Source organism: Zootoca vivipara, chromosome 9 (genome assembly GCF_963506605.1).
Source record: "Zootoca vivipara chromosome 9, rZooViv1.1, whole genome shotgun sequence".
Classification (NCBI taxonomy): Eukaryota; Metazoa; Chordata; class Lepidosauria; order Squamata; family Lacertidae; genus Zootoca; species Zootoca vivipara.
Window position 1 is genome coordinate 51,958,190 of NC_083284.1, and position 27,786 is coordinate 51,985,975.

The 27,786-nt window shown below is 39.8% G+C and overlaps 2 protein-coding genes across 5 annotated transcripts in view; one reads left to right on the plus strand and one right to left on the minus strand.

Annotated features, from left to right (window-relative positions):
* Nucleotides 1–27,786, plus strand: part of CFAP96 (cilia and flagella associated protein 96) — a 103,047-nt gene that overhangs the window by 28,163 nt on the left and 47,098 nt on the right. The window lies entirely within an intron of this gene.
* Nucleotides 3,328–26,974, minus strand: PDLIM3 (PDZ and LIM domain 3). Of its 3 annotated transcripts, XM_035112028.2 has the most exons (8): nucleotides 26,564–26,974; nucleotides 21,170–21,321; nucleotides 19,390–19,474; nucleotides 13,366–13,433; nucleotides 8,415–8,678; nucleotides 5,980–6,110; nucleotides 4,208–4,319; nucleotides 3,328–3,647 (listed from the first exon to the last, which is right to left on the minus strand). In XM_035112028.2, exons 1-8 carry the CDS (start codon nucleotides 26,654–26,656, stop codon nucleotides 3,458–3,460), a joined length of 1,095 nt encoding a protein of 364 aa, XP_034967919.1. In that variant the 5' UTR covers nucleotides 26,657–26,974; the 3' UTR covers nucleotides 3,328–3,457. The 3 variants fall into 3 exon arrangements, with proteins under 3 accessions (XP_034967919.1, XP_034967920.1, XP_034967921.1); XM_035112029.2 differs by lacking the exons at nucleotides 8,415–8,678; nucleotides 13,366–13,433 and adding an exon at nucleotides 14,152–14,339 and having other exon boundaries at nucleotides 26,564–26,972; XM_035112030.2 differs by lacking the exon at nucleotides 8,415–8,678 and having other exon boundaries at nucleotides 26,564–26,971.

Here is a 27,786-nt window from a genome sequence, read left to right on the forward strand (position 1 = left end):
CCGCCCGCCCGGCTAACTTTTAACCCCTCCCCGCTCCCGCCTGACTCACTATAGCCAACACCGGCTCTCATCATTCCTCCTCGCGTCCGCCCGCACGATCCTCGTCCCATTCAAACTGAGGCTCTCAGGCTTTCAAACCGCCACTCGGCTACCTGGGGTTGCTAAGGAACGTGTTTCCATGGAGACCGGAGCGCGCGCACGAGGGAAGGTTCCTTGTGCAGCGTTCTCTACGTCGCGCGTCATTTCGCTACGCCCCCTGGAGGCCGCGCGCTACCCCTGCAGGTTTTTGAGGTAAATTCTGAGGTAAAGGTTGGTAGGTTCGAAAAGTGGGAATAACCGTCATTTTAGATGTTCCCTTAAACGGATTTTGTTGCCTGGGAAGTTGTAGAGCAAAGACCCGAGCACCCAGGGGTGAGGGACATACAGTGTTATGAGTTTCTACGGTAGGTTAATTGTGTCAGATTCATTTGTCCGATAAAGTGGTTCTTGTTTTTGCTTTATTTTGCTTTTTAAGAGCCAAGCCTTCTCAAGGCTGGTGGTACTGTGCAAAATAAGAAACCTCAGATTGAAACATTAATGCAATAAGAATAAAGGAATCCGTAGAATAGAATCAGATTGAAATGCAGCCAGCCATTAAACCAGTAGTGGTGGTGGTGGTGTCTTTTTTTCAGCCAGAACTTGCCAGAACTCAGATCTTGCCATTATAAGAGAACAAGGGAGAAGTTCATGGTGAGTTCTGGCACCCTTTTTTCTAGAGAAAAAGCACTAATAATAATAATAATAATAATAATATTAAAGTTTTATCTGTTTGAAAACTTCAGAAAAAGGAAACCAAAGTTGAGGAGGAGGGGAGAGAGTTCCTAAAATTATAAAGATCTGAAAACCGGGGACACTATTTCTTGGTTGTTTTAGGTTGAGGTCTCTTAAACTACAGGAAATACTGTAATGTAGCCCCACTATTAAGGGTCTCCAAATAGTTAAAGCATTTAGAACACAGTTAGCAAAACCCCTCCTACACCTGTTCCACAGCAGCTGAGAAGTCCAACCAACTGGGCTCGATCCAACAATATTATACAACATCGTGTATGTTACTGCTATATTTAAAAGTTTGCTCTGCATTGTGGTTTTGCTGGTACCTTTGTTTGTTATAATGGTTTTGACTAGCATATAAAATTAGACCTGGCATGATGTCACCATTGTCGTGTGGTAGCAGCAGCAACACTTCTCCTTTCCATTCCAGTAGATTCTTACAGAGAACAAAAAGATTCTGTCTCATTTATTTTAATATAGCAGGATTTGAGTCTTATATGTCAGTGTTTTGTATCGATGAAATAACTGCAGGCTTAATATCTTTATTTCATTAGAGAAGAAAATTTTTCTGTGTTCACAGTGAGGCCTATCCCTCCTGTAACCCATGGGTGGAAGCAAATTTTATAACTTGCTCTGCTTACAGAAGGTCCCAGGCATAGCTGTCAAGTTCTCCCTTTTCTTAAAGGCAAATTCCCTTATGCTGAATAGGCTTCCTCGTGAGAAAAGGGAAAACTTGACAGCTATGGTCCCAGGATGAACCCCAAGCATCTCTAGATAGGGCTGGGAAAGGCCCCTGGTTGAAACTTTGGTGAGCTGTTGCTAGTCAGTGTAAACAATACCGAACTAGATGGATTGATGGATAAGGCAGTTTCTTATGTATCTATGTGCACTCTCTACTGCTTAAGCCTCCAGCTGAAGAAATGGTACATTGACATGGTACGGCATGTCTTAGGAAATTAATTAGTTGCTGTGGCAACTGCTTTTATTCCCCCCCCCCCACAGGGAGCTGATGGGCAGTTTGGCCCAGATATCAGCAACTTTTCAGTCAACCACGCAATTGGCAGGTTGATAGTTGTGCAGACTTTGGATTTAAGGTGGGGAGGCCTCTATAGATGATAACGTGTTACTTCACTTTCAAAATATAGTAAGCCATTGCTGTTGCCTTTGGGGCCCTGGGACTCCACTGCAGGTTGATACAGATAACCAAGGTACCCTCTCTTTGTGAGGATTGCCACACTGACAATGTAGATTTTTTATTATTGGGAAGACCCAACACCTGTCCTTGTAAGGTAACTCACCAGAGTTGATCTCTCCCCCAACATCTACAGCTAGCCTGTATTTAACTTGCTGAATGACCCCACCGTAAGTGTCATGTGCTGGCAGAAACCTCTGGCACACAACCAAACATGGTTCACATATCTTATGCTACTTGTGTCTCTGTTGGGAAAACGATACGCATCGTGCCCTCTGATAGCTTTATTCTCCAGCTCTTTTTCCTTTCCTCTGAGAACTCAATTCACAAGTACTTTAAGCAATCTCTTCTCATGTATTTGCTTTCAATGTACTCCCAACCACTACCCTTTCCCCCATAAAAATCATTTTGGTGTCTCCCAGAGAGGGCATATTTTCAGGTGGGTGATGTGGCCTAGGGATAGTGCCAGAGGCTTGGTGGGGGCCTGGATTAGGAGGTTTCCCACCCCTGATCTAAGGCTTCTGGCCTTTAGAAAGAGTTTGAGGATTGATGTTTTTCCTTCAGGTGAAGATATGTTACATCAGAACATTGCAATAACAATGCCTGAGGGAGGTAAGTAGGCTACAGTCTTAACATTACGGTATATATACCATTTTCATACTAGCCAATACCTATAAACAGTCTTGCACTTGACTTCTCTAGACATGAGCTTAAACTTTTTTTCATCACATAAAGTTTTCTTTCAAAAATGTATGAGCTTGAAGTTATTTTGCCCTATGCAGATGCAACAACTGCTAATTTGAGACATCTGCCTCTATTTCCCTCCCCTTTAAAACCTGTGATATTTGCCACCACTGCTTCTACCACCACAAGTCATATTTCTTCAAACATCATCATAGCTGCCAAGTTTTCCCTTTTCTCACGAGGAAGCCTATTCAGCATAAGGGAATTTCCCTTAAAAAAAGGGAGAACTTGGCAGCTATGAACATTATGTTCCTGAATGTGTCTTCCCACTTCCACTGGATATGAAGGTAACAAACACATGGGAAGTAAATGCTGCTGCAGAACATGTCTTTTTTTTAAAAGCCATTTAATTGCATGTGTACAGAGAAACAGAGGAACGTTTTAAAAACACAGTCCTTTATGGTTCTCTCACTGTAGGTTACTCATAGTATTATACATGTACTCAATTTGCAAAGGATCTTAATATAGCATGTCAGATTTATAACTCATTGGATTACACTGGCAGCCATAGTGAGAATGTTTTGGGAAATAATCCCATAGATACCAACATGGGCTACAAGAATGATCATCCTTCTCCCAACTTCTCCATCCTGTCTCCCTCCCTGTTTTAAAAAGCAGAATGCTGGATTCAGTCAGTCAGTCAGTTGTATTGCTGCTGTAAGCGGATAGTGCCTTATGTGTGCATGCAGGTATTTGTGTCTCTCTGGACAGCTAAGCCTTGGGATAAACAGTGACGGCTTCATATCCCTCTGGGGGCCTCATACGAGCTCGTGCATGAGCTTCACAGTATAATTGCCCCTCCACAAAGAAGTAGCCTTTCTGCTTCAGGTTGAGGTTACAGTCAGAGCACACGAAACATTCAGGATGCCTGTACTTATCACGTGCCTTCACCACTGTGCCACTGTAGATCAAAGAAAGGGGGGTAAGAATAAAAGAAGTTAAAGTTCAATTGTGAATATAAGAAATCGGGTTTATTAAAAATAAAAAAAATAAAAATTTATACCTAGATGCCTGCAAGCCAAAATTTGACTGATGAAAACCACTAAGTAAATTTTAGATACCCTCACCTCTGCAGCTCCTGATCATATGCTGTTACAGCCAGTCAGTACAGCATCTGTTAGGCACCCTGCTGAGGTTGAATTTCAGTGGGAGCTAAGAAGAGCATGTAAAATCAAGAAGCTTCGCCAACATTTCTTTTAGAGCAACATAGGCTATGCCGACTTTATTTAGAGCATTGTCCCAAACCTTATGTAACCTTTAAAAAATATATGCTACAACAACAAAATAAAACAAAAATGCATAAAAATGTGTAATAAAAAAGCTCTATAAAGAGGTATGAATGCTTTGAATTTTGCTTAACTTCATGAAAGAGAAATCACAGATTCTGACCCACTAGATTGATGTGAACTTTTTCAAAGACATATGCAGTGAATCAGTTAGAAGTAAAATAAAATATCTTACACAATTCCATTTCCACACTTGTCACACAAGGGCACCTTTGGCACACTTCCCCCAGCAGCAGGTACCTTCGTTACTGGTGCTTTCACACTCCTTATAGCAGGGGCACGACCATCTGGAGAAAAAGAAAAAGATTCCACTTTTGTTTACAGGACAGGACAGAGCTCAAGGCTTCTAAGTGTCTTGGGTTAAATGCAATTTAGACGGAGGAAATGGCATGGGAGAAAAAATTATTAAAAATACTCCCTTAGTGTCACATTCTCATCTGCAAAGTTACTAGATGAGATTGCTAATTAGTTTTAAAACAAAACAAAACATGGGATTGCCTAACAAAACACCTGAAGCTCGATTATTATTTTAACTATCCAAATCCTCTGGCATAATGTTGGTGATTTCCTCAATTTTAAGCTGTTTTTTTAAAAAAGAAGTTCACTCATTACTATTTACTCAGATACGCAGGTGCCATGTCTATAGCCTCTCTTCTTTAGGCACATTCTGATAAACACTAGGGGGCAATCCTCATTCAACACAATTGGATTTACTTCTGAGTCATGGAACTGCTCAGTAAGTTAGTGGATTCCATTTAATTAAACAATAGTTATATGCTGCTACTTTTATCTCCCTCTCTCATTTTTAGTGAACATATGGTCTGCATGTGTTTAACCCTCTTGGTTTACATTTGATATTGGTATCACTGTGCATGTTCCAGTTAGGCTTTACTTTATTTAGTGCCTTTCTTCCATCATGGAACTCAAGGTTCCATGTGTGCCTACTTTAATAAAAAAATATTATTTATACCCCGCCCATCTGGCTGGGTTTCCCCAGCCACTCTGGGCTGCTTCCAACAGAATATTAAAATACAATAATATGTAAACCTTAAAAGCTTCCCTATCTGAATGGCTATCAGGGGATAGCCCACTCTTTGAAGAAATATTTTATTTGAAGGGCTCTCCAATCCAAGTCTCCCATCTTTGTAAGAAGAGAGAACAGCAACCTTGAAATTTCCTATCAACAGGTTGAGTAGGCACACAGGTCACCTGGTCACAGTGTTCCCCACAATAATGAGATGTATCTTGTTGTTGTTGTTTAGTTGTGTCCGACTCTTCGTGACCCTATGGACCATAGCACACTAGGCACTCCTGTCTTCCATTGCCTCCCGCAGTTTGGTCAACTGTAAGATGTATCTTACGTCTAGTTAAATTATTGTAATTCTTAATTCACATCTGTATATGTTAATCATGACATGCAAATTTTATGCAAGCTTGTGCCCTTTTTTTGGTGATGTCTTCCCTCTTTTTTGACAATGTGTAAGTGATGTCCTGAGTTGCCTCCCATTAAGTAATTAACAAGCTGAAAACCTGCTTGGCTTCAGCAAAGTGGTTGCATCCTGAGGCGCTGTCTTGCGTGCAAGATTGGGGGCTGGCATAGATCATGTGTGAGTGAGGTCATGTGCCTGGCACATGATGCATGTGCATTGTTGCAGCAGTGGGAGGAGGCTGAGTGCAGCACAGTTTAGTGCCTGGCTCCTCCTGAGCATAGGAGAGGTAGTTGCATCATGTGGCTTCCTTTCTCACGTTCAGGAGGAGGCAGCCACTGAAATGTGTTGTGCTCAGCCTCCTCTGCCCTCTCAACATCGAGGGGGCCTGGCCCCCTGCCAGCATATATTGAGGAGGCTGAAGAAACTTCTGCCCCTAGGAGGTGGCGTGCCTGGCTGCATCATAGACATGTAATGCAATGTAAGTGAAGAGAGATGCTGTACAAAAATGGCAACTAACCAGATTCGTCAGAGACCATGTCTTGGAGAATCTTAAAGGAACCGGACTGACGTGGCTTACTTGGTCCTTCCTGATCATCATGTAGCAGCCTATACACATCAGACTGGGGCACTCCAGCTGGTACTGGGTCACTGAAAAATCAATGAGCTGAATGAGATAGTTAACCAGTAAATGTTCACTATACAGTGGTACCTCGGTTTAAGTACACAATTGGTTCCAGAAGTCTGTACTTAACCTGAAGCGTACTTAACCTGAAGCGAACTTTACCATTGAAAGTAATGGAAAGTGGATTAATCCGTTCCAGACGGTCCACGGAGTACTCAACCTGAAGCGTACTTAACCCGAAGTATGAGTGTAATTGGTTCTGGAAGTCTGTACTTAACCTGAAGTGAACTTTCCCATTGAAATTAATGGAAAGTGGATTAATCCGTTCCAGATGGGTCCGCAGAGTACTTAAACTGAAAGTACTCAAACCAAAGTGTACTTAAACCAAGGTATGACTGTAATTACATTGTTTAAAACAAAAGTGGAAGGCACAGAACTGGACAAGGTCAGATCATGTTCCATTCTACCAATGTGCAAAGGAAAATCTACACAGAGAACAAATATAAAGCTCAGAAAATGACATTTAGATGTTTGGTTTCCTATACTTCCTTCAGGAAAGGAGGATTAACCATTTCCTCAGGTGGATACTCCCTGTGCTACGGTACTTCAACAGGAATGGGGAATCTGTGGTCTTCAGTGGACATTTCACATCATCTCTGTCCATTGGTCATGCTGATGGGAGATAGAATCCAGCACTATCTGTAGGGCTACAGGTTCCCTATTGCTGGCCTACAGCATCTAACTGAGAGCAAATAAAGCCATTGTCTAGATCAAGGATGTAGAATCTGTGACCCTTGTCACAGTGTTGCTGTGTGGCTGCTCTCATCAGCTCCAGCCAACAAGGCCAATCGTCAGGGATCATTGAACAGGAGTTCAACAATATCTGTAGTGCCACACGTTCCCCATTCCTGATCTTGATAATCTCAAAAGTTGTTCCTTTATAGATGTTTGTTTCCCCCATCTTTCTACATTGTCTGCTCAAAGTAGCTTATAAAACAAAATATAAAAAAGGAATAATTGCGGTTAAAATGTCCATGTGAAAACAAAAATAAAATCACCAACAATGAAGAGGAATAGCAGTAAAAGCTCATAAACTGATTTAATCAAAGAGAAAAGTGTTCTTTACTGGGTGTTTAACAGTGCAATCCTACATATATATCTACTTGGATATATGTGTTAAAAAGGGCTTACTCTCAGAAAAATGTGCATATCTAAATATATATTTACTTACTGAATTTATACCTCAACCTTCCTTCTCAATGAGCCCAGAGCAGCAAATGCAATTTTCATTATTTTTTACCAGTTTCCAAAGGAAATTAAAGCTTAATCATTTTAGATTTAACTCTTGGTTTTTAATCATCATCTTATAGGCAACTGGAGCATCCAACAAGAAGGGTTAAAGCTTCTATTAGTTACTAGACACAAAATACCCCTAGGGAAAAATATGGCATTTCCAAGTTCATACTTGGTGAAAATGAACCCCATCAACAAAAACAACTCAAAGCTTTTTTTTACTGGAATGGTTCCCAAAAGCATGCTTGCCACTACTTGTAATATGATAAATAAATATTTAGTTCAGGAGTGCAGTATGGGTAAAGTCAGTTCACGTAACGAACACCCCAGGGAATCACTGTCACTGTGAGTGCACACAAAATTTAGAGATGCCCAATTTCCAGCAGATTAGCAGGGAAATTGCTAGATACTTTAATGTAAATGTAATTTTTATATAGGGCAATCTATCTGAATGTCTCGTTTCCTGTTGACATCAATTATGGGACTTGTTGTTATCAAGTCTAGTTGTCAAACTATCACAAAGTAGGAGCTGGACACGTAAGGGGCGCTACATACCCGTATCAAAGTAACATTTACACAAATTGTATAAAGCTATATAAAAACTTAACCAAACTTAATTTTTTTCATTTCCCTAGGAAGTCACAATATTTTCTTTCAAGCATTTGTCCCTAATTTAAACACAAATTAGAATGCATAAAATTTTCACAAACCTAAATACCTTTATATGAAACCTAACCAAACTTCATTTTTAATCTCCCTGGCATGACACAGTGGTTCTCCTAATAATTCTCAATATAGGCTACATTTTGTCCATCTGTACATCTTCCATAGAACATTTTCACCAAGGTGGCAGTCTTTATCCCACTGAAATTGATGACTAAATAGGCATTGACTTAAGTTTTCAGAATTTCACATTGACTTTCAAATTGGCATGGATTAGATATATTTAAAAGCCTTAACGACTAATGACGCAACAATAATGCCAGCACTATTCATGCCTTAGAAATAAGCTAACCATACATTGTGGCTTGGATTACCTTATCGGGGTGGCTTCCCCCAGTGCTGTAGAAACCTGCCCCTGCAGTGTTTCCATAATATTGTCATCTGAATACAATTGCATAGGTGTGTTAAACTGAGCATGTACAATCTTGACACCAGGCAGTTCCATTTCTAAAGGAATGTTGGGGGCCATCTTAGCTGCAGCTTTCAATTCAGTAGGACAGATAGTGCTAACAGTGCTAACTGAAGAGGGTGTGCTACGTCCGCTGCCGCCGTCAATACCGGAAGGAGTACTGCAAACACTGTGCCAAAAACCAGTACACAAAAATATGTGATGCAAACCAGAGAGGAAAAAAAGATGAATAACAGGGAGCAGAAGTATTCTCCAGAGTGACAAAAGCACCCAAAAGAATCAAATGCAAGAAAAAACACATTTTATGAAACACAACTTTTGTGTATTTTTCTACTTAGTATAATCTGCCATAATTTTAAAGAGATCACAACTATTATGCAAAACTTCTAAGTTTTATAGTTCATCAAATGTTTGTCTCATACTACCTCCTTCAGCACATAATTGCGTCAAGGATGGCACAGGTTAATGGCCAGATTCAAACAGTAAATCAGAATCAGAAGAAAATTTGGAAGTTAGAAATTCTCTTGCCAATCATATGGATAAAATAAGAACAACTTTGTGAGATAATACTGATATTTCCAGTACTGTGCCAATGCATAACTATGATGCTTGCACAGCATTGCAACAGCACTAATGGAATCTGTTTCTTAAGATCACATTGAGGTAATGGCACCACAAGTCATCCCAAGCACCAGTATGCTAATACAGCAGGTCTGAAGATCTGTTAATTATTTAGTCTTTGATGCCACAGAAATAATCAGACATGTCAGATTTTCTTCTTGCATTCGTTCTGGATTACAAAAGCATGCATTCTTTGTCAGTTTTTAATTTAGAGTCCACAATTTTAAACATTCAGTGGTCCAAGGCACAAACTGCATAGACTAGGATTGTATTAGCAGTTGACCACATATTTTTTCTTGGTTCAGAATTGCTATGTGACACAACTCTCACTGTGGTAGGAAAAGCTGTGCCTTCTTTGCCCATTTAAAAGCTATTGGAACAAATGAGAAGCTGAGGAAAAACACAAAAGGGAATGCCCAGTAGTATGAACAAGGAAGACTCAAGTTGCTCCTAATGTATTTATTATTTATTGTTATTATTTAATACATTTCTATGTACAAATTCAGATATATGTGGGGTGGACTACTTGAGTCTAATTCAAATGAGTGGATTAATAGCTAAATAATGCTCAGTTGTGGACAAGCCCTATAATATGGCATGATCTGCCAAGCGTGGTTTACTAAGACAGATAGGTGGAAACCCCCCTGATCACCTACAGTTAATTTAAAATGGGAGCTTAGAGGTAGCTTTGAATATTGCACGAGGCAATTGGCAAGAAATAAATGGGGAACTTGTACATTTCTCCCATGGTGAGATGCCCATGGGGTGCCCACAGCAGGCAACAAGAGGTGTGTAAGTGCCCTTTTTAGTTGTTAGATGGGAACTGTGGGGAGTGAGCAGACAGTTCAGCTGCACATCCTCCTTTGCCAACATTACCATTTCTTAAGATATGTGAAACTACTCTAAGGATGTGGACTTATTTAGCAGAAATATAGCAAAAATAATAAAAGTTTTAATTTTAAATAAACATGCTGTAGGACTAATGTGTAAATACTACAGCAGCACAATCCTACTAAACATGTTATACTTTGCATGTGTGCAAAGGACTACAGCCTTAAAGCACAATCCTATGCCTCTTTCAAAAGTAAGCCTCACTGGTTTCAGTGCATATTACTGCCTGCCATACTGTAAGGGTGTAAAATTATTGGACTGGAACCTTAATGTCCCAAATTTGATGAACATTCACAGTGCCAAATTTTGGGAACATTGAAACAAGATTTTTGCCTCACCACTTTTGGTGACTGATGGCAATCACATGTAGATTATTTGCTGCATCTACTGATACCTCTGAGTTTTCAGACTTCACAATATTCATTATTTGTCATCTTTCACTGAATTTCATGTGTCTACTGTCACAAATATTGTAAAGAGGGAAATATCACCCACCGCTAAATGGCAGCTTTGTCTACCTCAGCTTTTTCATTGAACTAACTTCCTTCAGGGATGCCATGTGGAATTTAAGTAGGACTATGTTGTCAACTGCCTTAAGAAAAGTGCATTCCTTACCATCAAAGGCAAGACAAAGAATTCCAGAAGAGCTGCACATGTGCCAAAGCAAGTAAGAAACTTTACAGTTGCCAGATCACTCAAGCTAAATATCCATACAAGGGGATAACCATATAGCCACACACCATTACGCAGAAATAAAACCAGGATCCATGTTTGGAAAGCATGAGCAAAGCTTGTCAATAATGATGCTGTTCACTCCAGAAGCTGAAGTGCACTGTTAACAGGCAGGTATTGTTAGAAGCAATAGGGCACTGCCCACAAGTGCTGCAGAAGGAGAAGGAGTGCATTAAGCAAAATATTTCAGACACCCACCAAATGATATTTTATGTTGCTATGCAAGCTCAAAAATTATGCTCAGCATGGAACTATATACTCTGCAACACAACACGGGAGATTGGCGAGGGAGGCCTTAGCTATTGCCTGTTGGCACTGGTCCTAGGGAATACGGGGCACTGCCCCAACAACCTCAGTCTGATCTCAGCCAGTCTCCCTCTGCCTGCCTTCTTGATAATAATTTTTATTAGTTTTCAATTACAACCCAATAATAGCCTCATTATAACAATACAAATTTATACTACAATTACCAATACCAATCATTCAAATACCATTCAAATACCAAATTATATAATATATAATTAAGATAAGGTGGCCCCCCGTGTGCTAGAATTGATGGTTTTCTTTATTTCTGCGTTCCAAAATCTTATTAATTTCAATTACATTCTGGTAATAATAATTATAATCCGTTATACAGCAACTGCAATATTAATAACTTTTATTTGTGTTGGCACAATGAATGATTTATAAAACTAGAAGTGAGGCACTCTGCCTGCCTTCTTGCCTACAAAAAGTCAGAAGGTGGTTCCACCTGTCATCATATCTCGCTCCACCTGATGTTGGTCTCCTGACCTTCTGCCCAACAGTCCAATTGTGCACCAGCCTTTGCCCCGCAATTAGTGCTTCAGCACTAGGAGTGGTGATGTGCATGCCAGCCTCTGTGGTGGCACCCTGACTTTGAAACTCCCTGTCCCTTGAAGTTCAGCTGGCACTTACTCTAAAAAGCTCAAAACGTAGCTTTTTATCTAGACTTTGTGGAATGGTCACTGACATTTAGTAACTGTTACTTTGCTTTTATTGTGTTTTTAATGGTATTATGTATGGATGTGAACTGTATTTTACTGAATTTAACTGCTACCCACCCCTAAGATTTTCAAAGGTGATGTGCAAAACAATCTAACCAAATAAACAAAATAGTATAATTTGTCTATAAAATAGAAAATGAGAGTATTGATGTGTAATTTGTTAATGACACATTAACTGCAAAATGGTCAGCTGCTTGCAGGACATAAACATATGTAGCTGTCCATTTTCAACCCTCAAGTCACATCCTCCATTGAAGAATTTTATAAGAATGATCATTAAGCATTCCATAAAGGACAGAAACATCCATATCAAACTCTTTCCCTGCTCTATTTCATCAGAGTGCCATATTGTTCTTATCCACTGGCGTCCTTGGATGTACACTGGGTAGCCTTAGCCAATGGAGGCTCCATACGAGAGGTCCTTCCCTCCTTTCTCATTCTCCCTTCTAGCCCAACATCATAGTCTTGTACCGTAGTTTTCGCGCCATAAGATGCACCTGACCAAAAGACGCATCTAATTTTTAGAGGAGGAAAGGGGGAAAGCCCTGGGTTTTTTTGAGATCAGCTCAAAGTTGTGCAGCTTCTTGCAGCTTCTTTTGCAAATGGGAAAAGTCCTGTTTTTGGGTGGATCAGCTCAGTTGTGCAGCTTTTTTGCAAAGGGGGAAAGCTCCAATTTTTTGAGCCATCAGCTCAAAGTTGTGCAGCTTTTTTGCAAAGGGGGAAAGCTCCATTTTTGAGCATCAACTCAAAGTTGCTGAGCTTACCTTGCAAAGGGAAAAAATCTTGTTTTTATGGGGTTCAACTCACAGTTCTGTAGCTTCTTTAGGAAAGGAAAGGAAGCCATTTCTACAGTTTCCAGACAGATAATCTAATCAGCCACTCACATGTCGCTGCAGCCTCCTTCTGCAGAACATTCAACAATAGAGGCCTGGGCAAGGGGGCGGGGCCTGGAAGGTAGCTAGCGTTCCTTATCTCCCTCCCCATCTCTTGCAATCAGCTGCTGAGCGGGTTCCTTTCAACTCCCTCCTTCCCTCTTGTCAGCCTTTAGCTCTTCCTAAAAATAAAAAAAGGCCTGATTTGCTTTTTGCCCCTGGGCAAGCCGGCTCCAGGGACCAGGCATTCACTCTCAAAACTGCACAGACATTTCCTCATACTTTTTAGGAGGAAAAAAGTGCATCTAATGGAGCGAAAAATATGGTAGTTTGTTTGTATGTACCCTACTAAATATTTTAAAGCCCTATAAGCAATGCTATGTGTGATATTTCAGTTTTGATCTCTGTAATGCACCAAACAATTCTCTGATGTAGGTTCAGTTGAAATTTACCTGATTGCAGGCACATTACTGCTTGGCAGATTGTTGTGACTTTGATCAATAATTGCACAAAAAGTGTGCCCTTTCACTACTATTCTCCATGACAAAAGAAATAGGTGTTTCTTTCGGCATTTGATCTCAGATTTATAAGCGCTGCAAAGCAAGCGTTTATTCATTAGAAGGCTTTACGACATACTGAAATAGCATTGTTACTGTTTTCATTAAAAAACAAAACACCGTGCACTCAGTTACAGATTACACAGAGAAGTTATAACCTGCTCGGGCCTGAGACTATGAAAGGTTTGGGCCGAATGTTATGCTTGTGTTCAAAGTAGCCCAAGTCCTGGAGAAGAAGAAGAAGAAAAGGAAATACAGGGTTGTTGTTGTCTTTAACTTAAGCAAGCATATTTGCTTCCAGAAAAGATTAGTTAACATACATGTTGTAAATTATTGAGTTGTAAGTTATATAGTAGTAGCATTAATACATCTGATGTTATTGTGAGAAAAAGAGAACAATAGGAACAATCAAGCCAAAGTTAACTTTTTGGGCTGCAAGCCTAAGCTCACGTACTTGTGAGAATGTCCCATTGAACACAGTGGGACTTTCACATGTGTACACATAGGATGAGGCTGCACACCATTTTTATATACTGTATATTGCCTGTTGCAATCAATAAGACTTGCAGCCTGATCCTATCCATGTTTACTCAGAAGTAAGTCAAACCAATGGAGCTTACTCCTGTGTGCATCTTGTGTGTGCATGCACATGGGATGTGCCTTCAGTACAATATTTAGCTTTGGCTGGAATGTGCTTAATAATAATAATAGTAATAGTAATGATAATAATGTCTTGTGTAGCCAAACCTCTGAAAGAGAAATGTCTATAATATTGGTCTTGCTTATTTGAAGATTCATTTTAGAGGTAAATTTTTTGAAGAACATTTTGTATATTTTGAGCATCGGGAAAGAAAGAAAAAAGAATAGCAAGAGCTGGACTTGAGACCATGAAGCCAGTTAAACAGATGTTGCCGCAAAAGACCATCTTAGAGCATCTTACTTACTTTGCAGGTGAATTGGGGATAAGGCCCCGCAGCTGTCCATGAAGAGCATCATGTATATTGCCAGATGAATACAGCCCAATGGGAGAGTTATAGGCAGAGCTCACCACCTGTCTTTTGTTATCAAGGTTTGCTGCTGCAACAAAAGGCTGGGCCCTTCTGTTGTGAGCTGTACCAATGGGCTTGAATTCCTGTGCATAACAGGCAGACAAAATACACAAAGCTACAATGCACATTAAAGCCAATAACAAGCACAACTGGCAAATGCTGCTACTTATTAATAAAACGCATCTTGCTGCAAACCACTAAGCAAGCACCCTGTGTTTCACCACAGAAAATATATGGGAGGATATAAACTTATAGACAATAATATGCCATTGCTAATTTCTGTAGAAGAAACTGTAAATTTGGCTGTGTAGCTAAATATGGCTGTAATTAGATATTACATAAGAGGTGCAGTCAAAACTAGCAGGCACTGAGCCCTCTTGTCTTCCCCAGTAACTTCTAGTAATCCCAGTATGAGTCAACTCACATTGTCATTGAAGTTTATTTGTCCCTGCAAATTGCATCCAATAAAGTAACATGGGATTGGCAAAACTCTGCATTCAAAACTCTGCATTACACATGCACACATGGGATCATAGCTGTCAAGTTCTCCCTTTTTTAAAGGAAATTGCCTTATGCTGAATAGGATTCCTTGAGAGAAAAGGGAAAAGTTGACAGCTATGCATGGGATTGGCAAAACTCTGCATTACACATGTAATGACATAGCATGGATTGCTAGACGTTATCAGGGATTGGGGAGCGGGTTCTCTGTCTCAGATTAAATAACAGACACCTGCAATCCTATGTATATTTAATTTGGGAGTAGGTCCCATTTAAATAAGTAGGATTTCTGTCAGAGTAAACATGTTCCAGATTAAATTGTGAAAGGACACTTTCAGTTAGTCTTGGACATGGATAGCTTGCCCTGGCCACAAGGCATTGGTAACTTTAAGACTTTGATTATTGCAATGCTCTCTGTGGAGTCAACATTGGGCCCAGTCTGGAAGCTCCAGCTGGTGCAAAATGCTGCAGCTGGATTGTTAGTAGGGCCAAACTACCACCAGCACACGACTCTAGTGCTTAAAAGCTTGTGCTGGCTATCCATATATTACTGGGCCAAGTTCAAGGTTCTTGTATTAATTACTGCAGCATATTTATAGCCGTCAAATTAAAAATTCATGCTTTTCTAGCTAGGCACATAATAGGGGCTGAAGCTCATAGAGTTTTCCTTCGGTTCTTACTAGAGAGGACTGTGAGATCACTTCCCTTTTGTGTCCTGACAGGAAGAGGTATAACTTAGTATGCTCCCTTCCTGGGCACACCTTTTTTTTCTTATAATACCTGTAACCTCCAGCTCAGACTCCATCTCTAACATAGCTGCCAAGTTATCCCTTTTTTTAAGGGATTTTCCCTTATGCTGAATAGGCTTCCTCGCGAGAAAAGGGAAAACTTGGCAGCTATGATCTCTAAGCTAGACTTTAGTGTCTCTTAGTAACTTAGATAGCATTTTAAGCCTGCCTACATCTTGCTGCTGTAACTGCTGTTCTTGAAGATGTAGACTGAGTGAGTAAATGTTATTTTCATTTTTCTAGAAAACCTATTGTGTGGTTATTATTTGAGGGGGAGGAAAAGGTGGGTAAAACCAGGAAAATCTAGCCTGCCTTAAAGCACCCTGGCTTATTAATGCAAAAAGGCTAAAACTAGCTTATACAAGCTCCCTTTTAAGAGGCAAAGGAATGGCACTCTGCTGAACTCAACAATGTGAGGAAGGATAAAATCTAATAAATATATCCTCTCCTAGCCTCTAATCAAATCTCAGCAATTACAAGACAACAACTTGGGGTCAGGTATTTTAAGGACCACTGATTCCTTATATCTCTGCCTAATTGCTGAGGTATTTGGGGGAGTCATTGTTAGTGACATAGCTCACATGCACAGTTCGTAACTATGCATTCAGTGTTGTGAGCCCAATTCTGTGGAATATGCTCCTGGCTGGGCTCAAACAGTCCGCCTCTCTGTTTAACTTCTGGTACTTCTGATTTTAGCAGGCATTTTAATGTTAAGATTTTCTGATTTTATATTTTAACCAGATTTGTGCTTATTGAATTTTTTGTAACCTTATAGAGACTACTGTTGAAACAATCCTAATAATATTTTGCAGGAGGGATTCAAGCACATTCCAGGAAATTTAGGTTTGCACAACAAAGCCATTAAAAAATAATAATCTGATTTTTTCAGTGATAGGCAAATAGCGTGGAATAAGCAAATGATTCACAGGAAGATGTATAAACACCCTGTAAGCAAATCAAGATGAATGCTCCTTGTTGTATATCATGGGTAGGCAAACTAAGGCCCGGAGGCCAGATCCGTCCCAATTGCCTTCTAAATCCGGCCTGCGGACGGTCCGGGAATCAGCATGTTTTTACATGAGTAGAATGTGTCCTTTTATTTAAATTGCATCTCTGGGTTATTTGTGGGGCCTGTGGTGTCTTTACACGAGTAGAATGTGTGCTTTTATTTAAAATGCATCTCTGGGTTATTTGTGGGGCTTAGGAATTTGTTCATTTTTTTTCTTTCCAAAATATAGTCCATCCCCCCACAAGGTCTGAAGGACAGTGGACTGGCCCCCTGCTGAAAAAGTTTGCTGACCCCTGTTGTATATCCTCTCACAAACACATCAAAACAAATGCTCCATAAAGACCAGATATAATCTAACTTCTGCATAAGCTTTGTGCAAGCAAGTCAAGATTAATGCTAAATAAATAAGCTGTCTGGCGGAGCCCACAGCAATTTTTTAAATGAAAAGGCTAAATAGCCATTTAATTTTTTTAAATCAATCTATTATCCACATGTATCAACATCTAGGCATATTTGCTTGAAAAGTCTCACAGCCATAAATCAGCTTAACCTTAACACCATAGTGTGGAGTTCTAAAAAGAATGCTTCCAATGTCACTGAAGTCAAAGGACAAAAAAAGTACCACTGAAACAAAAAGCCTAGATCTACAGCCTGGTTAAAGTGAGGCTATTCACTTGCTTGAGTCATTTTGGTTGATTTAGTAAACTAATCTTTAAATAGTGTGGGCACACCTGGCATTGAAATATTTTGTAAACTCAGCCACATGTTTCAGCTGTGCACATTCTGTACCTAGAAGCAAATGCAGCAAACCCATATTTAGCACATCAGCATCCTAACAATAAAATCCGCAGTTGTATTTTTTTATTCAAACACCCACCCTTCGTCCATATAGCTGAGAAAATATGCTTTAAAATATGTGGGAAATACTTGTTAATATCTCAGAAGCCAGACAGGTTGATCAAGATTTCCACTTGTTTGGTATATTAACCTAAAGGGATGGTTGAAAAATGCAAAGGTTTATACTATCAATGGGGCTTACTTCCAAGTAAATGTGCTTGTGGGATCAAGGTGCATTTCCAAGAATGCAAGTAAATCCTATATAGTCAGAAACCTTGTTATACGTAAATTAACTTTGATAAATAACTGGGATTACCGGTAGTTTACAGGTGGATGTGCAGAAAGAGTACATATTGTAACAACGTTGTATTTGTAATGTCTTACTGTAAAAGTATAGCATTGCTGCAATGAGTTTGAGTTAATTTTAGTTTCTAGATATATCACCATATGCACAAAGTAAATGGCAAAGCAAGCAACAGAAAAAAGTAAGTCCAGCTTTTGCATTTATCATATGCAATAAACCTCTAAAATTTGTCTGATTTGTCTCATAAATTCACTGAGAACTCGAGACCAAATTTAAATAGTAATCACTGCACATAATTTTATAAGTCCCAACAAAGCTGTTAGGGGTAAAATCGCACAGATAGCTCTAAATGGTGGACATCTTTTGAATTTTACAAGCATCAGAAGAGTATTTTCAAACAAACCAGTTGGCCTATTTATCAAGATGGCATTGTATAGGTTAAAATGTGTGGTTTGAAAAGACCATTTTCAGCATTGTAAAATGAATTCAGTATTTTTGATTTTGACATACAGTATTATTTTGTTACTGAGATTTCAAACAATGCAGAATTTCTATTATGTGTGCCTTAGTTTCCAAATATTATTACTATTCAAGCTCACTATGTGGTGTGCCCCTAACAGATATAACAAGTTACTTCAGATCAGTTAATCTTGAATAATGACTACCCGAATGGGTAATCTGTTTAATGTCACACACTAACCATAAGCATGCATTGTTAAGAAAGTTACATCATCAGTGATACATCCAGGATAGGTAGCTGTAAAATCAACCAGGCTGAGGATACAGTGGAGCAGGCACCCCCAAACTTCGGCCCTCCAGATGTTTTGGACTACAATTCCCATCATCCCTGACCACTGGTCCTGTTAGCTAGGGATCATGGGAGTTGTAGGCCAAAACATCTGGAGGGCCGCAGTTTGGGGATGCCTGCAGTAGAGGGTTTCTGCCTGACCAAGGAAGGTAAGACTCCCTCAGAATTCTGAGACTTAAAAATTTCAATTTGGGGACACATCCACATTATACATTTAAAGTACCGGTACTACTATACCACTAACAGTCATGGCTTCTCCCAAATAATCTTGGGAATTGTAGCAAAGTAGCTTGTTAAGGCTGCTGAGAATTGTTAGGAGACCCCTGTCCTCCCCACAGAGCTACAATTCCCAGTGTGGTTTAACAATAAGTCCCTCTTCCCAGGAAACTGGGAATTGTAGCCCTGTGAGGGGAGGGGGTCACTGAACAATTCTCAGCTCCCTTAACAAACTACAATTCATAGGATTCTCTGGGAGAAGCCATGGCTGTTCAAGTGATATAATAGTGCTTTAAATGTATGGTGTGGATGTGGCCTGGGTTAAGACAGTAGATTTATTTGGGTTAGGTGTGATAGTCAGGTGAGTGAGGATGGGTAAATTTAACCAGGGGTCTATGGGCCTTTCCCTAGAAGCTGTTTTCAGTGTCAGGACTAGGCTCTGAAACATGTGAGGTATTAAGAATTTAATGGCTCAAAATCATGTCCAGAAAAGATGTAAGAATATTACAGCTTCCAATGGTTTTTCATACAAAAGTATAGGGATGTACTGTACTGCTTTAAGATATATTACGTTTAACAGGAGGTTAACTAGACATTGGGAAACATAATAAAGATGTAAGTAAGTTGCTGCAAAATACAATGGGAATGCTGCTGATTTAAAGTGATTTGCTACCTGTGGTTCAGCTTCCAAGTTTACTTTGAATGGATGTGGACTACCATCTTCTGTGATTTGCGGAGACCACATTCTTGTTTCTGCCCTGTAGGGTGAAAAATGAAGAATCCTTAATACAGCAAATCTGCATTCAATTTGTTATGCAATCCTAAAGTCTTCAAAGCTTTTATCTCCCTTTTATCATAACATGAAAACTTCTCTTTTAAATAAGTTAACTGTTTATTTGTATATTAAATCTTACATGAAAAGTAGACAATATTGAATTGGTAACTAAAGAAAAATAGGACAGTGGTCCTTTAGTTTTTGTTGAGTAGGGAAAATTTCAGATATTGTTTGTAAGCTTAGTTGTGGCAAAAGAAAAATAAGAGGAATTGTGAAAGTCTAAGGATGCTTCCAGACAGGGGCTTAATATTGCAAATGGGTCATTGGCAACAAGTTATGTCAACTTAACAGAATTATCTCAGAAAGAGTAAATCTAAATTAAATGTGGGTGGGATGCAAGCTGGCATTTTGAAGTCAATGTGTATGGATGCTGTGAAAAACTTTGCCTAAGCAGCACTGATCCCCCCCAATAAATACCTATCTGGGAGCACCCCATAGCAATACAGGTAGAAGTAACTTGCTGGGTGGGGTGGAGCTGCTATACCAGCTTCCTAGCAGATGGGCTGCTGTTGCTTACTCAGAGGGAGAGGAGGGGAGAGGCAGTGGGGCTGTTGGCACTAATCTGCTGGTGTGTTTGCACCACACCAGCCTCCCCACTGCCTCGTCCCTCCCAGTAAGCAACAGCAACGCACCTACCAGGAAGCTAGCAAAGTTGCTGCGTCCCAAATGGTGAGCCACTTCTGAATCCAAAGTGTGTGTTTTTAAACAAAACATAAAATGGATACAATCAACCTGTTTTGGTTTTTTTTTTTAAAGAAAAGGTTGTGCTTGAAAAGAATGTGTACAGTGGCAAAGCTGAAGCATGTCAGGACAATGATAAACATCAAGAAATGAATGGGTGGGCTATATCTTACAATGCAATTAGGCGAAATAAAAACTTTCGCCCTTTACTGCAAATTGAGCTGGGATTTAGAATTTGGTTGCTTTGGTGTCTGTGAGAAGAAGCAATGTCCCAAGTTTCCATGGACAATAGCATTCTGGAATTTGAACCAGCAGCCTTGGGCCTGGAGACAACTTTCCTTATACCTCAGATTCATACTCCCTTGCTGAATTCCTTGTGCTCTTATCCAGCTACTGTCTCCAGCTTCTGCAGTCTCACACTCCTCTTCTAATTGAGTCCTGCAGGGCCCTGACTAACTGTAAACATTGCCCAATCCAATTCAGCTCACTCTTGAGCAGCAGGTTATTCTGTGCTCATGCTTTCTCCCTGTCCTTACTTTGCTTGCTTCTGCCTGATTGGCCCCTTGACAGCATTTCTTGCTCTCAAATCACCCACTGATGAGTGGCCTTGGAGACAGCCTGATTCCATTGTGTGCCTTCCCTTCAGGTTTCGAACCTGTAAGGAGCAGTGCGGTTTATCAGAGGGACTATTTAGTAGAAAATAGTCTGAGAAGCTGCATAAGATACTGTATATTACACCAAGGGAAACAGGACTAGGAATTCTCATGGCAATCTTGCCACGTATCATGCCAAGAACTTCTAAATCTAGGATGTTGGGCCCAGAAATCTATTGGATCCATGGCTATGAATGTTTGTAATCATCAGATAATGGCAAACTTTAATTTAGATGGGAAACATTGAATCATTATTGTACTCCGAGCATATATTGAAATCTTACCTCTCAATTTTCAGACAGAGCTGGTGTGACGCTGCTTTAATTCTCTCTTGTGCATCATTGTGAGTCATGTTCTCTGTACCATAGCCATCGATAGCTATGATGATGTCACCAGGGCACAAATTGGCTTGTGAAGCTTTGCTTCCTGGAGTGATCTGAAAGAAACACAAGATGTTTCTTTTAAATGATAAGTAGACCTGTTTCCACCTAAGAAGTTGTATTGATTTCAGTGCAACTTATTTTGACACAAATAAGGGAGGTGGTGAAACCTCACTTAATTTCAAGTATGAGCTTTAGTTGATCTGTGATTCATTGTGACAGGCATGTAAGCATTAGCTTCTATTTTTTATTATTATTTTGGTGCTAGCTGATATTTTAGCATTTATTTATTTATTTCATAAAATTTATACACTGTTGATTGTAGAAAAAACAAAGCTGTTTACAAAAAAATCTTAAGAAAATTATACAGCAATAGTTTAAAACATGCGAAGAGTTAAAATACTAAAACAAGCTTATGTTCAGAAGAGTTTTGGCACTGCCAGTGAGGACAGACACCTGTCATCTACATTATTGTAGAAAAAACAAAGCTGTTTACAAAAAAATCTCAATAAAATTATACAGCAATAGTTTAAAACATGCGGAGAGTTAAAATACTAAACCAAGCTTATGTTCAGAAGAGTTTTGGCGCTGACAGTGAGGACAGACACCTGTCATCTACATCATGTTGCATGACATGGAATGTGCAGCAAAGGACCATGAGTCAATAAGTCTATCTGCAATGGTAATATAGATTTCTCAGTGTTTTATACAGTCATACTTCGGGTTGTGTTTGCTGCGGGTTAAGTACTTTCGAGTTAAGTACTTGGCGGACCAGGAAGTGTTTACTTCCGGGTTCCACTGCGTGTGCATGCGCAGAAGTGTGCTTCACGCATGCGCAGAAGTGTTCTGCGCGCTTCGCGTGTGCACAGAAACGCTCTATCGCCGCTCTAGATATGTACTTTTCGGGGTGCGAATTGCACCACAGAACAGATCAGGTACGTATCCAGAGGTACCGCTGTATAAGTTATAATGCCATTGTTTAGCAGTATGGATGTCAGTATGGAGGTATAAAACAGAAACTTGCTCTCTAATATTTTCTTTATCTGCTTTGCATATGGATGGGGTGATGATGGTTGGCACACAGGTTATATAATTTGTTGTGCTTTATACAGTTTTACGCATGTAACAGGTTTTGTGGTTGGCTTAATACTTTTGAAATTTGTCTTAATTACAAAACAGAGAAAATAGCAAACATTGCTCACTCAAGTCAAGTCTGGTGTGGGTGATGGTTGTGGCCTTGGGACTAGTTTCTGCCATGAACCACTCCTTCTATTGGTTTCTACCCCTCTCCTTGTGAAAGAGAATACAGTCTTACTTTGGGGATTTATTTTTTTAAATTATAATTTTGCCATGGAGAACACTTAGGGGTAATTTCTGGTATGTTGCAGTTTCAGTACAATGCCCTGCACAGCACAGGGCATTTAGAAATCTCATCTGGTTCAGCCTTCCCTAGAATGTACCAGTTCAGACTTCAGATAGGAGATTCCTTGTCTACATAATTCGCCCCTCGTATGTGAAAAGCTTGTGTGACTGAAAAAGCTTCTGATTTGCTAAAAATAAAAAAGCATGCCCATTTTGGGTTTCTACCTGTCATGCCATTAGTAAAGGCTCACCAACCCTACTAGGGAATAAAAGTTGTCTGCCTTACTAATGTGTGGTTCTTACTGATGTGTGTGTCCTGGTTCTCAAAAGAGAGAGGGGGGGAGGGTATTGCTTGGAAGCATCTTTGCTTGATAAAGCTTTTTTGTGAAACATGACAATATTGTAATCTACTTGTCAATTACCTAATCTTTAAATCCAGTTTCTCACAGTTATTAGATAAGGAAATATTTTTGCGTCTTGCATTGATGTGCTTAACTGTCTCTTAGCATACTTTGATTAATCCACAAACTTCTCTTTTTGCCTTAGTTGCATTTATTTTGGTGGCCTTCGAGCAGTGCAGTATGTTGACGATTGGGCTGCAGTTCAATCCACTTCTATACTTAGCTTGTCTGGATGATCTGCCCTGAGGTTTTACATTTGCTTGACACCTTCCAGAGGGTTGTCTTACTGTATTTGGTTTGGGTAACCACAGATAGCTTTTTGATTGTGACATCACTTCTCTAGATAAACAGGTGGTAGTGAAGTCTTTACCTTGTGAAGTCTTTACCTGATTGACTAGGCTACTCTGTTTTGCTATGGTCTGTTTAAAACTCTACACTCCTAGAAAATCAATTCCAAAAAGATTTATTGATTAATTTGAAAGCTATTTTTGAATAATCATGCTGTCTTGTCACAAATTGATGGTAAATTGGCATAGGTATAGAATTTTTTTTAAAAAAATATGTACATCTTCATATTTGAAAAACATAGATCTGTCCTGTATTATTTTCCTAAGGATTCAGTACAATTCTCTTAAAATGATAGCCTGAGCCACTAGGAAATAAGTCCCTCATCCGTAAATACCTTTATTACTTAGAAAAGTCCAATAAGTTGTCATTAAAAGCTCCCAATAGTGAAAAGTTAAAGCTGTACAGTGTATGGCAGACACTATTGCCTTGATGCAATTATTCTTTGAAGATGTGGCTCCCTTTTATGTGTACAACATGGGGAACCTGCAGCCCTCCAGATGTTGCTGAACTATAACTTCATTCAGCCCCACCATATAGCCAAAGACCTGGAATGACAGGAACTGTAGTCCAACTTTTTCTGAAGGGCTGCAGGTTCCTTGCCCATGGTATACACAGATCCCACTCAATCTTCAGGTGTTCTAGCACTCACTTCAAATAAGGGTTCAATTTTAGATGTGCAAAGGGATGCTCACACAGAGCTTGTTCCTTCCATTGAAGTGTATAGGAAAAGTCTGATTATCCAGGAGCTCAACTTCATTTATCTGGAGTGCATGCAGACATTTCACCTGAGATAAATGTATTCTTAAAACTGTAACTGTGGCTGTGTTCACACTTCCATTTACTGTGCACTTACTGCGTTTCCACTGTTCAGTTTTAAATTTGTGTTCACACAGTGTTATCAAAAATGCATATGTATCCTGTACTTTGTTATAAAATGCTACGGTTTAGTGTTTTGCTTCTCAAACCAGCTTCACACCGAGCTGTTCCTTATTTATATCTAGCCTGAGATACTCTAGAGGAGTCCCACTGATTTTAAAATGCAAAATGTAAACTGTTTAGAGATTATGGATGATTAAGCTGTATTTAAATCCTGAGTCATAAATAAATACATAAATAAAATATTTTGACTCCCATGCATATTCCCTATGGTTTGCACATGGATAGTTCAAGATACCCTCAAGCCAGTTAGCTTAAGAATGGTTAACCTAAGCTGATTTAGAGCCATTGATTTTAGAACTTGCTCTGATAAATCCACATCTTTTGGATCAAGGAGTTAAGGTTTTATTGAACTGATTTAAAGCATTTTTGGCCTATTTCAGGATTGGGTCTGCACTTTAGAGATCCATTTCTAAATACTGAACTGTTACATATAAATTTGAAAAAGAATCAAAGTAGTTGACATATGTTAACATCAAACAGATGTACCAGTAAAACTCAAGGCATCCGTCTTCACATTTGTCTTTTTCTGTAAACACGCCTTGCAATGCAGAGCAGTAGGCCTTGAAACACATAGTTAATGAGTCTTGTTCAGCAGCTCCCAAAGTTACTTGTCTCACAGTGACTCAGATAATACCAAACAATTTACTTCTCAGTAATTAGGTATAAATGCAGCTCCTCTTTTGTTCACAGAACTTTAAACTTGACTGAGCTTATTGTAAACAAATGCAGGCTAGAAGCCTAGCATTACTAAAATACTTTTCCTGAGAGATAATGGAAAGTATTTCCCTCTTATAATGCCATAAAAGGCAATAGGAGTCCAAAAACACCGCACAGTGCCTTCTATTGTTTTTAAGCTCGGACATTGTTTCCCTTTCTCCAGTGTGTCCATGTCAGATGCCATAAGCATGCACCACATCAGCTAACATGTGCTTTGTGCATTTTATGAAGGTTAAACACTTCAGAGTGCATGAAGTTCTGGTGAAACAAACTACTCTTTGTTTACGGTACTAGCTGGCTGTGTTGGTTTTTCTTTCAGTGCTTAAATTTAGTACCTTAACTCTAACAAGAGTTCTCATCTGAAATACTGTTGAGTCAGCAATAATTCTTCAATTCCTTACACTGGCATTTTTTTGTGTAGTTGCACTTTTTCAAATGGGACGCGGTTGGCGCTGTGGGTTAAACCACAGAGTCTAGGGCTTGCCGATCAGAAGGTTGGCGGTTCACAACGGGGTGAGCTCCTCTCAACCTAGCAGTTTGAAAGCACGTCAAAGTACAAGTAGATAAATAGGTACCGCTACAGCAGGAAGGTAAACGGTTCTGTGTGCTGATCTGGTTCACCAGAAGCGGCTTTATCATGTTGGCCACATGACCTGGAAGCTGTACACCGGCTCCCTCAGCCAATAATGTGAGATGAGCGCCGCAACCTCAGAGTCGGTCACGACTGGACCTAATGGTCAGGGGTCCCTTTACCTTTACCTTTACTCTTTCAAATAGGAAGGCTCTGAAAGCAGTGAAGGGGTTAATAATCAAGATGTTACAGGAGGAAGCAAAGGAAAAGAAGACACATTCTCCAGTACCCTGCCTCCCCCTTATATAGAAACCAAATGCTCAAGTTTGGGGCTGGCAGCCAGACCCAAGCTTGAGCAGGGGCAGGGGTGGAAAAGGTATCTTCCCTCCTTCTCCTAAGCAGTGCTATAAGTGCCCTTCTAAGCAGTGCTATAAGTTCCAGGTTGTCTGAAGCTAAGTGGTGGGGGGTGGCGGCATCACATTGCAAATTTGTGTTGCAAATTGGCCCTATTCCAAATCCCACTGGATTCAAGGGGTCACAGGTAAGCGGATTACAGGACTGCAGTCCAGTGAATCCTGTTTTCCCTTACCTGAGAGTGATTCCATTTAATTGAGTGGTTTTCTTCTTCTAAAGAGACATATCTAGGATTGCACTGGTAACCATCCATGTGGTTGGGTAGATAAATACTACATCAGAGTAAGGGGTGCATGGGAAGAAATAGCAGTGTCAAGTCCGCTCACTCTTCTTGACAAGCATATTAAAAGAAACTCTTCAACCATTGATTGCACAGTGCAAAATTAACAACTGCCTGTGTTGTGTTCTTTAAAAATACAAAGCATTCAGCAAAGCATGTCTTGTCTGAGGATGAGCCAGACACCATCACCTCCTGCAGACTCCACACTTCCACAACTTCAAAGATGCCATTGTGAGGAAAAGAAAAGAAAAGGGAAAAGGACATACCCTGGATATGATTAACGGCTGCTTAAAATCTATCCCTCCTGTCAGCCTGAAGCCCCAAGGCGCCGGTCCTGGGAGAACAACGTTCTGTGGCATTTTTCAGCAATTTTCTGAGGGTATCTTTAATGGGCCCCTTTTCTTCTTCCTCCTCCCTAGATCTCTGTAAGAAAGGGTTCCTGTCAGCGTAGCAGTGGCTCCCTGGACTGAGCAGTAGAGCCTCTCTCCAGCACGCCTCTCAGAAGTTTTCGCTTTCCAGCTGCTGTATATCACCCCTTTATCTCTGCTCCTCAGTGATGTCAACAGTCCCAGGCTGCCTCCACTAAGAGGGGGGAGCAGTACCAACTTTGGTAAACTAAAACCTGGACACTGCTCTGTGGACTTTACAACTCCCAAGCAGCTTATTAGCTGTTTCCCAGGAGTCTTCCAAGCCTGCACTCAGTGGAGCTTCGGGTTACAGCCTCCTGTTGGCCTCTTAAAACTGGCCAGCTTCCTTTTTGATGATGTGGTGATTGAATTGTGCATCTCTTGACCACCGAATCTGTGCTCTCTAACTCTCTGGCTGTCCTGCCAGTCAATTAATATGCACCTCAGAATAAATAAATACATAGTCTTCTTTAGTTTGCTACTGCCTCTGTTTCCCCTCCACTCTTCTCCCTTGGTTCCTGTGTGCTGAATTTTGGTTAAGTTATTCAAGTCCCTGTTCTCTTGTAAATTCATCATGCATATTGATGGCACTTTATAATAATTAAAAATGGCAAGATATTTATTTTATATAAATAATTTGTTTGCAAAAGAGACAGTTTGCCAAGAACTCATTTTCCTGCCATTCACAGCCCACATAATCTCTTTTCTTCATATTAATATTTAAAATTGCTACAACTATATAAGATTTGTTCATGAATTCATTTTATTTCTTAGTGTGTTTGTCCTGCCTTTTGGCCAAAAGGCTGAATTTCACACAATTTGCCTACTATTTTTCCCCAAAGAATTCAGGGTATCATATTCTGTTTTCACAACAACCCTGTGAGGTGGATTGTATGACAAGAGTGCCCAAGGCCATGCAGTGACCTTCTTTTTTTTTTAAACCTTTATTTCAAATAAGAATTTAAAAATTATTTACATCAGATCTTTACAAATGTAAACAAATAAACTATATAACAAAATACATCAAACCAAATTCTCCAAACTGAAATTGTACATACCAAAATCATGTCTCAAGATGTATT

Bases quoted from the DNA above. Each gene is read 5' to 3' on its own strand.
- PDLIM3 (XM_035112028.2), bottom strand. From the start codon at position 26,656: ATGCCACAGAACGTTGTTCTCCCAGGACCGGCGCCTTGGGGCTTCAGG. The intron at 19,475-21,169 runs GTAAGATTTCAA...TTCACCCTACAG, and splicing joins CTCTGTCTGAAAATTGAGAG to GGCAGAAACAAGAATGTGGT. The intron at 4,320-5,979 runs GTTAGTTGCCAT...CTTTTTCTCCAG, and splicing joins CATGGTCTCTGACGAATCTG to ATGGTCGTGCCCCTGCTATA.